A 14,913-nucleotide genomic window follows, 5' to 3' on the forward strand; every position below is an offset into this window, starting at 1 on the left:
TTGCTGCCGTCCCAGTTAGCCGTGGCTATAACACCGTATGATTGCTGCCGTCCCAGTTAGCCGTGGCTAACACCGTGTGATTGCTGCCGTCCCAGTTAGCCGTGGCTAACACCGTGTGATTGCTGCCGTCCCAGTTAGCCGTGGCTATAACACCGTATGATTGCTGCCGTCCCAGTTAGCCGTGGCTAACACCGTGTGATTGCTGTAGAGTTTCCTCACTCATTGTTGTCTCTCCCTGCAGCTGCCAGAAGCCTCCAGTCAGGCCCTGTTTGCTGACAGCCAGGTTCACATATGGGCTCTGCAAGGTCTTGCATTCTTCATCAGATTTTTGCAGAAAACAACAGATTTTCACATTTTGTCAAGATTTATATTGTAGCCTAATCTTCTTCCTCCTGTAGGTCTGTCTCACCTGGTGGCAGCGTCCTTCTCTGAGGACCAGTATGGAATAGTTCAGACCACCCTGCCTACCATCCTCAGTACCCTACTGCTGTTACAGGAGGTTAGACATGTCTAGTTAATTTGACAGCTTCAGACCTGCATACTTTTCACTTAAAATGAATCTAATAATGGTACAGTATTTGCTGCTTCCCGCTGACCTGTTCTTAGCTTGTAATGTTTCACTAAATTATTTGATCGATTATGGAGGAAGGAAATCAACATGTTAGTTAGCACAAATCCATCCATACCAAGACTGCTGAGTGCCTGACTGTCTTCCTTCCCTCTCTCTCCTCACCCCATCTCCTCTCCTCACCCCACCCCCTCCCCTCTCCTCCAGGCTGTGGATCGTCACTTCAAGCTACCCCATACCTCCTCTAAACCAGGTCACTGTTCCTGCAGTATGGGAGATGACAGTTACAAGACGCTCCGCTTCGCCCTGCGATCCACCCTGAAGACCGCTGTCTACAGGATCACAGCCACTTTCGGAGGACACCTCCAGTAAGAATAGCAGATGTAGTTCAACACCACTTTAATGCGGTCCTGGACCTGAGAGATGCTATAATATGGGGGGCTGGACCTGAGAAATGCTGTAATATGGGGGTTGGACCTGAGAGATGCTGTAATATGGGGGTTGGACCTGAGAGATGCTGTAATATGGGGGTTGGACCTGAGAGATGCTGTAATATGGGGGTTGGACCTGAGAGATGCTGTAATATGGGGGGCTGGACCTGAGAGATGCTGTAATATGGGGGGCTGGACCTGAGAGATGCTATAATATGGGGGGCTGGACCTGAGAGATGCTATAATATGGGGGGCTGGACCTGAGATATGCTATAATATGGGGGGCTGGACCTGAGAGATGCTATAATATGGGGGGCTGGACCTGAGAGATGCTGTAATATGGAGGCTGGACCTGAGAGATGCTATAATATGGGGGGCTGGACCTGAGAGATGCTATAATATGGGGGGCTGGACCTGAGAGATGCTATAATATGGGGGGCTGGACCTGAGAGATGTGGTAATATGGGGGGCTGGACCTGAGAGATGCTGTAATATGGAGGCTGGACCTGAGAGATGCTATAATATGGGGGGCTGGACCTGAGATATGCTATAATATGGGGGGCTGGACCTGAGAGATACTGTAATATGGGGGGCTGGACCTGAGAGATGTGGTAATATGGGGGGCTGGACCTGAGAGATGCGGTAATATGGGGGGCTGGACCTGAGAGATACGGTAATATGGGGGGTTGGACCTGAGAGATACTGTAATATGGGGGGCTGGACCTGAGAGATGTGGTAATATGGGGGGCTGGACCTGAGAGATACGGTAATATGGGGGGTTGGACCTGAGAGATACTGTAATATGGGGGGCTGGACCTGAGAGATGTGGTAATATGGGGGGCTGGACCTGAGAGGTGCTGTAATATGGGGGGCTGGACCTGAGAGATGCTGTAATATGGGGGGCTGGACCTGAGAGATGTGGTAATATGGGGGGCTGGACCTGAGAGATGCTGTAATATGGGGGGCTGGACCTGAGAGATACGGTAATATGGGGGGCTGGACCTGAGAGATACGGTAATATGGGGGGTTGGACCTGAGAGATACTGTAATATGGGGGGGCTGGACCTGAGAGATGTGGTAATATGGGGGGCTGGACCTGAGAGATACGGTAATATGGGGGGTTGGACCTGAGAGATATGGTAATATGGGGGGCTGGACCTGAGAGATGTGGTAATATGGGGGGCTGGACCTGAGAGATATGGTAATATGGGGGGCTGGACCTGAGAGATACGGTAATATGGGGGCTGGACCTGAGAGATGTGGTAATATGGGGGGCTGGACCTGAGAGATGCTGTAATATGGGGGGCTGGACCTGAGAGATGTGGTAATATGGGGGGCTGGACCTGAGAGATGCTATAATATGGGGGGCTGGACCTGAGAGATACGGTAATATGGGGGGATGGACCTGAGAGATACTGTAATATGGGGGGCTGGACCTGAGATACGGTAATATGGGGGCTGGACCTGAGAGATGCTGTAATATGGAGGCTGGACCTGAGAGATGTGGTAATATGGGGGGCTGGACCTGAGAGATACGGAAATATGGGGCTGGACCTGAGAGATACTGTAATATGGGGGGCTGGACCTGAGAGATATGGTAATATGGGGGGTTGGACCTGAGAGATACTGTAATATGGGGGGGTTGGACCTGAGAGATACGGTAATATGGGGGGCTGGACCTGAGAGATACTGTAATATGGGGGGTTGGACCTGAGAGATACTGTAATATGGGGGGGTTGGACCTGAGAGATACTGTAATATGGGGGGGCTGGACCTGAGAGATGTGGTAATATGGGGGGCTGGACCTGAGAGATACGGTAATATGGGGGGTTGGACCTGAGAGATACTGTAATATGGGGGGCTGGACCTGAGAGATGTGGTAATATGGGGGCTGGACCTGAGAGATGCTATAATATGGGGGGCTGGACCTGAGAGATGTGGTAATATGGGGGGCTGGACCTGAGAGATGCTGTAATATGGAGGCTGGACCTGAGAGATGTGGTAATATGGGGGGCTGGACCTGAGAGATGCTATAATATGGGGGGCTGGACCTGAGAGATGTGGTAATATGGGGGCTGGACCTGAGAGATGCTATAATATGGGGGGCTGGACCTGAGAGATACGGTAATATGGGGGGATGGACCTGAGAGATACTGTAATATGGGGGGCTGGACCTGAGATACGGTAATATGGGGGCTGGACCTGAGAGATGCTGTAATATGGAGGCTGGACCTGAGAGATGTGGTAATATGGGGGGCTGGACCTGAGAGATACGGAAATATGGGGCTGGACCTGAGAGATACTGTAATATGGGGGGCTGGACCTGAGAGATATGGTAATATGGGGGGTTGGACCTGAGAGATACTGTAATATGGGGGGGTTGGACCTGAGAGATACGGTAATATGGGGGGCTGGACCTGAGAAATACTGTAATATGGGGGGCTGGACCTGAGAGATGTGGTAATATGGGGGGCTGGACCTGAGAGATGCTATAATATGGGGGGCTGGACCTGAGAGATACGGTAATATGGGGGGATGGACCTGAGAGATACTGTAATATGGGGGGCTGGACCTGAGATACGGTAATATGGGGGCTGGACCTGAGAGATGCTGTAATATGGAGGCTGGACCTGAGAGATGTGGTAATATGGGGGGCTGGACCTGAGAGATACGGAAATATGGGGCTGGACCTGAGAGATACTGTAATATGGGGGGCTGGACCTGAGAGATATGGTAATATGGGGGGTTGGACCTGAGAGATACTGTAATATGGGGGGGTTGGACCTGAGAGATACGGTAATATGGGGGGCTGGACCTGAGAGATACTGTAATATGGGGGGTTGGACCTGAGAGATACTGTAATATGGGGGGGTTGGACCTGAGAGATACTGTAATATGGGGGGGCTGGACCTGAGAGATGTGGTAATATGGGGGGCTGGACCTGAGAGATACGGTAATATGGGGGGTTGGACCTGAGAGATACTGTAATATGGGGGGCTGGACCTGAGAGATGTGGTAATATGGGGGCTGGACCTGAGAGATGCTATAATATGGGGGGCTGGACCTGAGAGATGTGGTAATATGGGGGGCTGGACCTGAGAGATGCTGTAATATGGGGGGCTGGACCTGAGAGATGTGGTAATATGGGGGGCTGGACCTGAGAGATATGGTAATATGGGGGGCTGGACCTGAGAGATGCTGTAATATGGGGGCTGGACCTGAGAGATGCTGTAATATGGGGGCTGGACCTGAGAGATACGGTAATATGGGGGGTTGGACCTGAGAGATCCTGTAATATGGGGGGGCTGGACCTGAGAGATGTGGTAATATGGGGGGCTGGACCTGAGAGATACGGTAATATGGGGGGTTGGACCTGAGAGATACTGTAATATGGGAAGCTGGACCGTAGAGATGAGGTAATATGGGGGGCTGGACCTGAGAGATGCTATAATATGGGGGGCTGGACCTGAGAGATGTGGTAATATGGGGGCTGGACCTGAGAGATGTGGTAATATGGGGGGCTGGACCTGAGAGGTGCTGTAATATGGGGGGCTGGACCTGAGAGATGCTGTAATATGGGGGGCTGGACCTGAGAGATGTGGTAATATGGGGGGCTGGACCTGAGAGATGCTGTAATATGGGGGGCTGGACCTGAGAGATGTGGTAATATGGGGGGCTGGACCTGAGAGATGCTGTAATATGGGGGGCTGGACCTGAGAGATGTGGTAATATGGGGGGCTGGACCTGAGAGATGCTGTAATATGGGGGGCTGGACCTGAGAGATACGGTAATATGGGGGGCTGGACCTGAGAGATACGGTAATATGGGGGGTTGGACCTGAGAGATACTGTAATATGGGGGGGCTGGACCTGAGAGATGTGGTAATATGGGGGGCTGGACCTGAGAGATACGGTAATATGGGGGGTTGGACCTGAGAGATATGGTAATATGGGGGGCTGGACCTGAGAGATGTGGTAATATGGGGGGCTGGACCTGAGAGATATGGTAATATGGGGGGCTGGACCTGAGAGATACGGTAATATGGGGGCTGGACCTGAGAGATGTGGTAATATGGGGGGCTGGACCTGAGAGATGCTGTAATATGGGGGGCTGGACCTGAGAGATGTGGTAATATGGGGGGCTGGACCTGAGAGATGCTATAATATGGGGGGCTGGACCTGAGAGATACGGTAATATGGGGGGATGGACCTGAGAGATACTGTAATATGGGGGGCTGGACCTGAGATACGGTAATATGGGGGCTGGACCTGAGAGATGCTGTAATATGGAGGCTGGACCTGAGAGATGTGGTAATATGGGGGGCTGGACCTGAGAGATACGGAAATATGGGGCTGGACCTGAGAGATACTGTAATATGGGGGGCTGGACCTGAGAGATATGGTAATATGGGGGGTTGGACCTGAGAGATACTGTAATATGGGGGGGTTGGACCTGAGAGATACGGTAATATGGGGGGCTGGACCTGAGAGATACTGTAATATGGGGGGTTGGACCTGAGAGATACTGTAATATGGGGGGGTTGGACCTGAGAGATACTGTAATATGGGGGGGCTGGACCTGAGAGATGTGGTAATATGGGGGGCTGGACCTGAGAGATACGGTAATATGGGGGGTTGGACCTGAGAGATACTGTAATATGGGGGGCTGGACCTGAGAGATGTGGTAATATGGGGGCTGGACCTGAGAGATGCTATAATATGGGGGGCTGGACCTGAGAGATGTGGTAATATGGGGGGCTGGACCTGAGAGATGCTGTAATATGGAGGCTGGACCTGAGAGATGTGGTAATATGGGGGGCTGGACCTGAGAGATGCTATAATATGGGGGGCTGGACCTGAGAGATGTGGTAATATGGGGGCTGGACCTGAGAGATGCTATAATATGGGGGGCTGGACCTGAGAGATACGGTAATATGGGGGGATGGACCTGAGAGATACTGTAATATGGGGGGCTGGACCTGAGATACGGTAATATGGGGGCTGGACCTGAGAGATGCTGTAATATGGAGGCTGGACCTGAGAGATGTGGTAATATGGGGGGCTGGACCTGAGAGATACGGAAATATGGGGCTGGACCTGAGAGATACTGTAATATGGGGGGCTGGACCTGAGAGATATGGTAATATGGGGGGTTGGACCTGAGAGATACTGTAATATGGGGGGGTTGGACCTGAGAGATACGGTAATATGGGGGGCTGGACCTGAGAAATACTGTAATATGGGGGGCTGGACCTGAGAGATGTGGTAATATGGGGGGCTGGACCTGAGAGATGCTATAATATGGGGGGCTGGACCTGAGAGATACGGTAATATGGGGGGATGGACCTGAGAGATACTGTAATATGGGGGGCTGGACCTGAGATACGGTAATATGGGGGCTGGACCTGAGAGATGCTGTAATATGGAGGCTGGACCTGAGAGATGTGGTAATATGGGGGGCTGGACCTGAGAGATACGGAAATATGGGGCTGGACCTGAGAGATACTGTAATATGGGGGGCTGGACCTGAGAGATATGGTAATATGGGGGGTTGGACCTGAGAGATACTGTAATATGGGGGGGTTGGACCTGAGAGATACGGTAATATGGGGGGCTGGACCTGAGAGATACTGTAATATGGGGGGTTGGACCTGAGAGATACTGTAATATGGGGGGGTTGGACCTGAGAGATACTGTAATATGGGGGGGCTGGACCTGAGAGATGTGGTAATATGGGGGGCTGGACCTGAGAGATACGGTAATATGGGGGGTTGGACCTGAGAGATACTGTAATATGGGGGGCTGGACCTGAGAGATGTGGTAATATGGGGGCTGGACCTGAGAGATGCTATAATATGGGGGGCTGGACCTGAGAGATGTGGTAATATGGGGGGCTGGACCTGAGAGATGCTGTAATATGGGGGGCTGGACCTGAGAGATGTGGTAATATGGGGGGCTGGACCTGAGAGATATGGTAATATGGGGGGCTGGACCTGAGAGATGCTGTAATATGGGGGCTGGACCTGAGAGATGCTGTAATATGGGGGCTGGACCTGAGAGATACGGTAATATGGGGGGTTGGACCTGAGAGATCCTGTAATATGGGGGGGCTGGACCTGAGAGATGTGGTAATATGGGGGGCTGGACCTGAGAGATACGGTAATATGGGGGGTTGGACCTGAGAGATACTGTAATATGGGAAGCTGGACCGTAGAGATGAGGTAATATGGGGGGCTGGACCTGAGAGATGCTATAATATGGGGGGCTGGACCTGAGAGATGTGGTAATATGGGGGCTGGACCTGAGAGATATGGTAATATGGGGGCTGGACCTGAGAGATGCAGTAATATGGGGGCTGGACCTGAGAGATGTGGTAATATGGGGGGCTGGACCTGAGAGATGCTGTAATATGGGGGCTGGACCTGAGAGATGTGGTAATATGGGGGCTGGACCTGAGAGATGCAGTAATATGGGGGCTGGACCTGAGAGATATGGTAATATGGGGGCTGGACCTGAGAGATGCAGTAATATGGGGGCTGGACCTGAGAGATGTGGTAATATGGGGGCTGGACCTGAGAGATATGGTAATATGGGGGCTGGACCTGAGAGATGCTGTAATATGGGGGGCTGGACCTGAGAGATGTGGTAATATGGGGGGCTGGACCTGAGAGATATGGTAATATGGGGGGGTTGGACCTGAGAGATACTGTAATATGGGGGGGCTGGACCTGAGAGATGTGGTAATATGGGGGGCTGGACCTGAGAGATACGGTAATATGGGGGGTTGGACCTGAGAGATACTGTAATATGGGGGGCTGGACCTGAGAGATGTGGTAATATGGGGGCTGGACCTGAGAGATGCTATAATATGGGGGGCTGGACCTGAGAGATGTGGTAATATGGGGGGCTGGACCTGAGAGATGCTGTAATATGGGGGGCTGGACCTGAGAGATGTGGTAATATGGGGGGCTGGACCTGAGAGATATGGTAATATGGGGGGCTGGACCTGAGAGATGCTGTAATATGGGGGCTGGACCTGAGAGATGCTGTAATATGGGGGCTGGACCTGAGAGATACGGTAATATGGGGGGTTGGACCTGAGAGATCCTGTAATATGGGGGGGCTGGACCTGAGAGATGTGGTAATATGGGGGGCTGGACCTGAGAGATACGGTAATATGGGGGGTTGGACCTGAGAGATACTGTAATATGGGAAGCTGGACCGTAGAGATGAGGTAATATGGGGGGCTGGACCTGAGAGATGCTATAATATGGGGGGCTGGACCTGAGAGATGTGGTAATATGGGGGCTGGACCTGAGAGATATGGTAATATGGGGGCTGGACCTGAGAGATGCAGTAATATGGGGGCTGGACCTGAGAGATGTGGTAATATGGGGGGCTGGACCTGAGAGATGCTGTAATATGGGGGCTGGACCTGAGAGATGTGGTAATATGGGGGCTGGACCTGAGAGATGCTGTAATATGGGGGCTGGACCTGAGAGATATGGTAATATGGGGGCTGGACCTGAGAGATGCAGTAATATGGGGGCTGGACCTGAGAGATGTGGTAATATGGGGGCTGGACCTGAGAGATATGGTAATATGGGGGCTGGACCTGAGAGATGCTGTAATATGGGGGGCTGGACCTGAGAGATGTGGTAATATGGGGGGCTGGACCTGAGAGATATGGTAATATGGGGGCTGGACCTGAGAGATGTGGTAATATGGGGGCTGGACCTGAGAGATGCTATAATATGGGGGCTGGCTGTTGAGCACACTGAGGTAGAAGCCGAACACTCAATTACACCACAGCACTTTCCTTTATATTGTTTTGGTCCCACAATGAATTGGGTCCGGTCATCTACTACTGCTATAGAATAGGTGTAATCATGTTTTGCCCTTGTGGATGTGAAGCTTAGTTTGAAAGTTTATCTTTGTCCTACTCCTGCAAACACGGATCTGATTGTCTGATTCGTGTGTCCCTGGTTTCCAGCGCTGTCCAGATGTCCGCAGAGCACCGGAAGAGACTGCAGCACTTCCTGGAGTATAAAGAGTGAAGGCGTGAGCGACATGCCCAGGACTGTGTCTGTCACTTAGCTGATGACAATGGTAGTGTGACTGAGTTGATATTGGCTGTGTGAGTGTGTGTGTGTGTGTGGCTGTGCTTCCTATTGAAAGATCTTGAAAGTGCCAAATTTGAATTGGTTGCCTAGACTACTGTTCGTAGGAAACGAGGTTGCTTCCAAGTTCTTGTTAGTTGGTTTTTGTTTTGTACTATACATTCTGTAATGAGCTCGTCAATAATGTTTTTGTCCATCTGACAAATTGCTTTGTTGTTTTCTGCTTTAACTGAAATGAACGGGATTGCGACATACGTCTAGGAAGTCTTTGAAAAGTCACCTCTAGGAAGTCTTTGAAAAGTCACCTCCAGCAACCTGAGTTCACGTATGATCAATGACTACATAGGGTATGAATAAAATGTTTTGTAAAAAGATGCCTTGGTCTCATTTTGGTCCATTCATATACATCTGTAGAGAAGTGTTTTGCCCAGCAGAGGGCGCTGCCACTAAGGCCACGCCAGGTACAGGGCAGCGTAATCTCTAACACCCCCTGTGACGGTTCCACTACTGTTGAAGATTATTGGCGCATGTCGCAGGAGAAACGCATATTTCAGTCGGGTTAAGGCTGATTCCTTGAAGGGATATTAAACTCGACAAGAGAAGAATACTTTAATAAACAAAGAACTTTAAAAAATAAAAAATCTATGCTGAGGGACTCTCCTATTCTACATTGTCCAACATAAGATTTTAGCAATACTTTAATGACTGCTGAAACACAGTGAATTATAAAAACATTGTGTGATGCTATCTCTACACCAGGCTACTACTTACTGCTACACCGTTTAGGTCTTAATGTAGGTAACATGTTTTAATTTCCCTCAACATCTAAGTGGGGCACCTCAACATGAATATTCATAATAGTCTACATTCAGTTTGTCAACCATCTACAGTATGTTTAGGTTTCATGGTCTACATGACAAACCATGCAGAAAGGTCGCAAAGATCTCCCACGTGACAGGTGTCTTCCCAGATCACCCCCTTTAGATCTATTCTCTAAAGAATGTCTGGGGTTCCCCTGTAATGGGTTCTAACCATAGGAACCCTTGTTCAGGCTACCGTTAATCTATTCATGTATGTTCTGTTCAACGTGAATTCATCTCCCAGTGTCTGGTGGAAAGCCGAATGAACCGGATTTTCCTCTCAGTTTTTGCCTGTGCTTAGCTCCATTCCATACATTTTTTTTAAATCCTGAAAACCTCCCCAGTCCTTAACAATGACAAGCATACCCATAACATAATGCAGCCACTACTACGTTTGAAAATACCACACACAGAAAACAACTGAATCAAAAGACAACACACCTCTTTTAGCAGGGACATTAAAGTCTCTAGGGCGGTCTCTGCTGCCCTCTGGTGCCAGGAAGAACCATGACAACAATATACTGCACCATCTAGAGAACTCTTTAATCTAGCCAGTAGAGACCAAAGCCAGTTCTCTGTCTAGGGTCCAATATACTGCACCATCTAGAGAACTCTTTAATCTAGCCAGTAGAGACCAAAGCCAGTTCTCTGTCTAGGGTCCAATATACTGCACCATCTAGAGAACTTTTTAATCTAGCCAGTAGAGACCAAAGCCAGTTCTCTGTCTAGGGTCAAATATACTGCACCATCTAGAGAACTCTTTAATCTAGCCAGTAGAGACCAAAGCCAGTTCTCTGTCTAGGGTCCAATATACTGCACCATCTAGAGAACTCTTAAATCGAGCCGGTAGAGACCAAAGCCAGTTCTCTGTCTAGGGTCCAATATACTGCACCATCTAAACTGTGTTCTCCTGTTTGGTACCTAGTGAACTAGGCCATTAGGAGTATAGTCAGGTCTAAACTGTGTTCTCTGTTTGGTACCGAGTGAACTAGGCCATTAGGAGTATAGTCAGGTCTAAACTGTGTTCTCTGTTTGGTACCGAGTGAACTAGGCCATTAGGAGTATAGTCAGGTCTAAACTGTGTTCTCTGTTTGGTACCGAGTGAACTAGGCCATTAGGAGTATAGTCAGGTCTAAACTGTGTTCTCCTGTTTGGTACCTATACTGAATACATTACTCTAGTCAACTTGAGGAGGTGGAGGTGGTGCCTCGCCTGGTTCACCAACTACTTCTCTGATAGAGTTCAGTGTGTCAAATCGGAGGGCGTTTAAATACAGTGCATTGCGAAAGTATTCGGCCCACTTGAACTTTGCGACCTTTTGCCACATTTCAGGCTTCAAACATAAAGATATAAAACTTTTAACCATCTTCCCTGTCCCTGCTGAAGAAAAGCAGGCCCAAACCATGATGCTGCCACCACCATGTTTGACAGTGGGGATGGTGTGTTCAGGGTGATGAGCTGTGTTGCTTTTACGCCAAACATAACGTCTTGCATTGTTGCCAAAAAGTTCAATTTTGGTTTCATCTGACCAGAGCACCTTCTTCCACATGTTTGGTGTGTCTCCCAGGTGGCTTGTGGCAAACTTTAAACAACACTTTTTATGGATATCTTTAAGAAATGGCTTTCTTCTTGCCACTCTTCCATAAAGGCCAGATTTGTGCAATATACGACTGATTGTTGTCCTATGGACAGAGTCTCCCACCTCAGCTGTAGATCTCTGCAGTTCATCCAGAGTGATCATGGGCCTCTTGGCTGCATCTCTGATCAGTCTTCTCCTTGTATGAGCTGAAAGTTTAGAGGGACAGCCAGGTCTTGGTAGATTTGCAGTGGTCTGATACTCCTTCCATTTCAATATTATCGCTTGCACAGTGCTCCTTGGGATGTTTAAAGCTTGGGAAATCTTTTTGTATCCAAATCCGGCTTTAAACTTCTTCACAACAGTATCTCGGACCTGCCTGGTGTGTTCCTTGTTCTTCATGATGCTCTCTGCGCTTTTAACGGACCTCTGAGACTATCACAGTGCAGGTGCATTTATACGGAGACTTGATTACACACAGGTGGATTGTATTTATCATCATTAGTCATTTAGGTCAACATTGGATCATTCAGAGATCCTCACTGAACTTCTGGAGAGAGTTTGCTGCACTGAAAGTAAAGGGGCTGAATAATTTTGCACGCCCAATTTTTCAGTTTTTGATTTGTTAAAAAAGTTTGAAATATCCAATAAATGTCGTTCCACTTCATGATTGTGTCCCACTTGTTGATTCTTCACAAAAAAATACAGTTTTATATCTTTATGTTTGAAGCCTGAAATGTGGCAAAAGGTCGCAAAGTTCAAGGGGGCCGAATACTTTTGCAAGGCACTGTAAATGGACGTTTTGGATATGTATCAACGGAATTAATCGGACAAAATGACCATAAGTGATGTTTATGGGACATATTGGAGTGCCAACAAAAGAAGCTCGTCAAAGGTAAGGCATGAAATATATTTTTATTTCTGTGTTTTGTGTCGCGCCTGCAGGGTTGAAATATGTTTTCTCTCTTTGTTTACTGGGGTGCTATCCTCAGATAATGGCGTCGTTTGTTTTCGCCGAAAAGCCTTTTTGAAATCTGACATGTTGGCTGGATTCACAACAAGTGTAGCTTTAATTTGGTATCTTACATGTGTGATTTCATGAAAGTTAGATTTTTATAGTAATTTATTTGAATTTGACGCTCGGCATTTTCTCTGTCTTTTGGCCAAGTGGGACGCGTCCCACAAATCCTAGGGAGGTTAAGTAACATCTAACTTCAGTTATTGTGAAGTACTTGTAACCATTTGGTAAAGCAGGAGATGATGCCCTTGTTAATTTATGTCTCTCTAATATTCAGCCCATTCAGATGTAATGAAGAGTGTATAAATCTAGTCTAGTTAGGGGTTCCGCAGCTAAATTGGTCAAACCTTATTGTTGGTACAAAAATGCGAATTCCCTTGAGATGATATGGCCTAGGAGGGTGCAACCTTGCATGATGGTAAATGGCCGTAACAAAGCCCTCAACTACAGAGAGATGAACCTGGAGAAGAGTCCCCTAAGCAAGCTGGTCCTGGGGCTCTGTTCACAAACACACCCCACAGAGCCCCAGGACAGCAACACAATTAGACCCAACGAAATCATGAGAAAACAAAAAGATAATTACTTGACACACAGGAAAGAATCAACCAAAAAAGAGAGCAAATTAGAATGCTATTTGGCCCTAAACAGAGAGTACACAGTGGCTGAACACCTTACCACTGTGACTGACCCAAAATTAAGATGTACAGACTCAGTGAGCATAGCCTTGCTATTGAGAAAGGCTGCCGTAGGCAGACCTGGCTCTCAGGAGAAGACAGGCTATGTGCTCACTGCCCACAAAATGAGGTGGGAACTAAGCTGCACTTCCTAACCTCTTGCCAAATGTATGACCACAATAGAGACACATATTTCCCCCAGATAACACAGATCCACAAAGAATTTGAAAACAAACCCATTTTTGACAAACTCCCAGATCTACTGGGTGAAATACCACAGTGTACCGTCACAGTAGCAAGATGGATGAGCTGTTGCCACAAGAAAAGGTCAACCAGTGAGACAACACTGTAAATAAAAACCCATATTCATCTGATTACTTATCTTCACCTACTAGTCATACTACTATTTACACATTGTTAAAAACACTGTACACAGCTGGTAATATGAAGCGTCATTATCCTTGTGAATGTTAAAAACACTACACAGCTGGTAATATGAAGCGTCATTATCATTAACATGTTTACTGGACATTTGATGTTGTTTTGTTGATGTTGTTTTGAGTTTCTTCTCACTTTTGTTTCTTGTTTACATTGCCAAAGCAAGTGAAATTAACGTGTGTTTCCCATGACAATGTAAACGTGTGTTTCCCATGACAATGTAAACGTGTGTTTCCCATGACAATGTAAACGTGTGTTTCCCATGACAATGTAAACGTGTGTTTCCCAATAAAGCCCCTTGAATTGAGGGAGAGACAGGATGTAGCAGCTCACATTGTTCTAGAATGAGATCACCCCAGAGTTCTCAGAATAAACCTTCCTCCTCTGTCTGTGTGTACACACACACACACACGATGCCTCGCCTCTCCTCTTGTCTCTCTGTTCACACTCGCCAAGATCCATGTCTTGACTACACAGTAACACAGTATACACACACACTCACCAATAAGATTACATATCACTCTACACACCCCCTAAATACAGGAAGTGGTCATTATTATGCTGATTATAATCAGTGGGTATTTTTGTAGAGGTTGATACATTTTTTGCTAGGGCAAATCAAGTCTGACATTTTTATGTGAAAATTTGTACGGCCATGACGGCCATGATGAAACGACAACGGCTGTGATGAAACGACAACGGCCGTGATGAAACGACAACGGCCGTGATGAAACGACAACGGCCGTGATGAAACGACAACGGCCGTGATGAAACGACAACGGCCGTGATGAAACGACAACGGAGCTCCATTCAATGAAGGGAAGAGAAGTGTGAGGAGGGGCGATTTGCACTTGGAGAAAGGGGGGCATGATTTTACACTTGGAGTTTGGAGAAAGGGGGGCATGATTTTACACTTGGAGCTTGGAGAAAGGGGGGCATGATTTTACACTTGGAGTTTGGAGAAAGGGGGGCATGATTTTACACTTGGAGTTTGGAGAAAGGGGGGCATGATTTTACACTTGGAGTTTGGAGAAAGGGGGGCATGATTTTACACTTGGAGTTTGGAGAAAGGGGGGCATGATTTTACACTTGGAGCTTAGAGAAAGGGGGGCATGATTTTACACTTGGAGCTTGGAGAAAGGGGGGCATGATTTGCACTTGGAGATTGGAGAAAGGGGGGCATGATTTGCACTTGGAGCTTGGAGAAAGAGGGGCATGATTTTACACTT

General features: G+C 48.1%; 1 protein-coding gene across 2 annotated transcripts in view; it reads left to right on the forward strand.

Annotated features, from left to right (window-relative positions):
* ndc1 (NDC1 transmembrane nucleoporin) overlaps positions 1-9,492 on the forward strand; it is a 49,774-nt gene extending 40,282 nt beyond the window's left edge. For both annotated transcript variants that reach the window (XM_036986748.1, XM_036986747.1), the window contains exons 15-18: positions 242-305; positions 399-499; positions 776-936; positions 8,992-9,492. In XM_036986748.1, the coding sequence (XP_036842643.1) occupies positions 242-305; positions 399-499; positions 776-936; positions 8,992-9,055 (390 nt within the window). In that variant the 3' untranslated portion in view covers positions 9,056-9,492. The remainder of the gene's footprint in view (positions 1-241; positions 306-398; positions 500-775; positions 937-8,991) is intronic.
* Positions 9,493-14,913: the final 5,421 nt, after the last annotated feature.

Source organism: Oncorhynchus mykiss, chromosome 8 (assembly GCF_013265735.2).
Source record: "Oncorhynchus mykiss isolate Arlee chromosome 8, USDA_OmykA_1.1, whole genome shotgun sequence".
Taxonomy (NCBI): domain Eukaryota; kingdom Metazoa; phylum Chordata; class Actinopteri; order Salmoniformes; family Salmonidae; genus Oncorhynchus; species Oncorhynchus mykiss.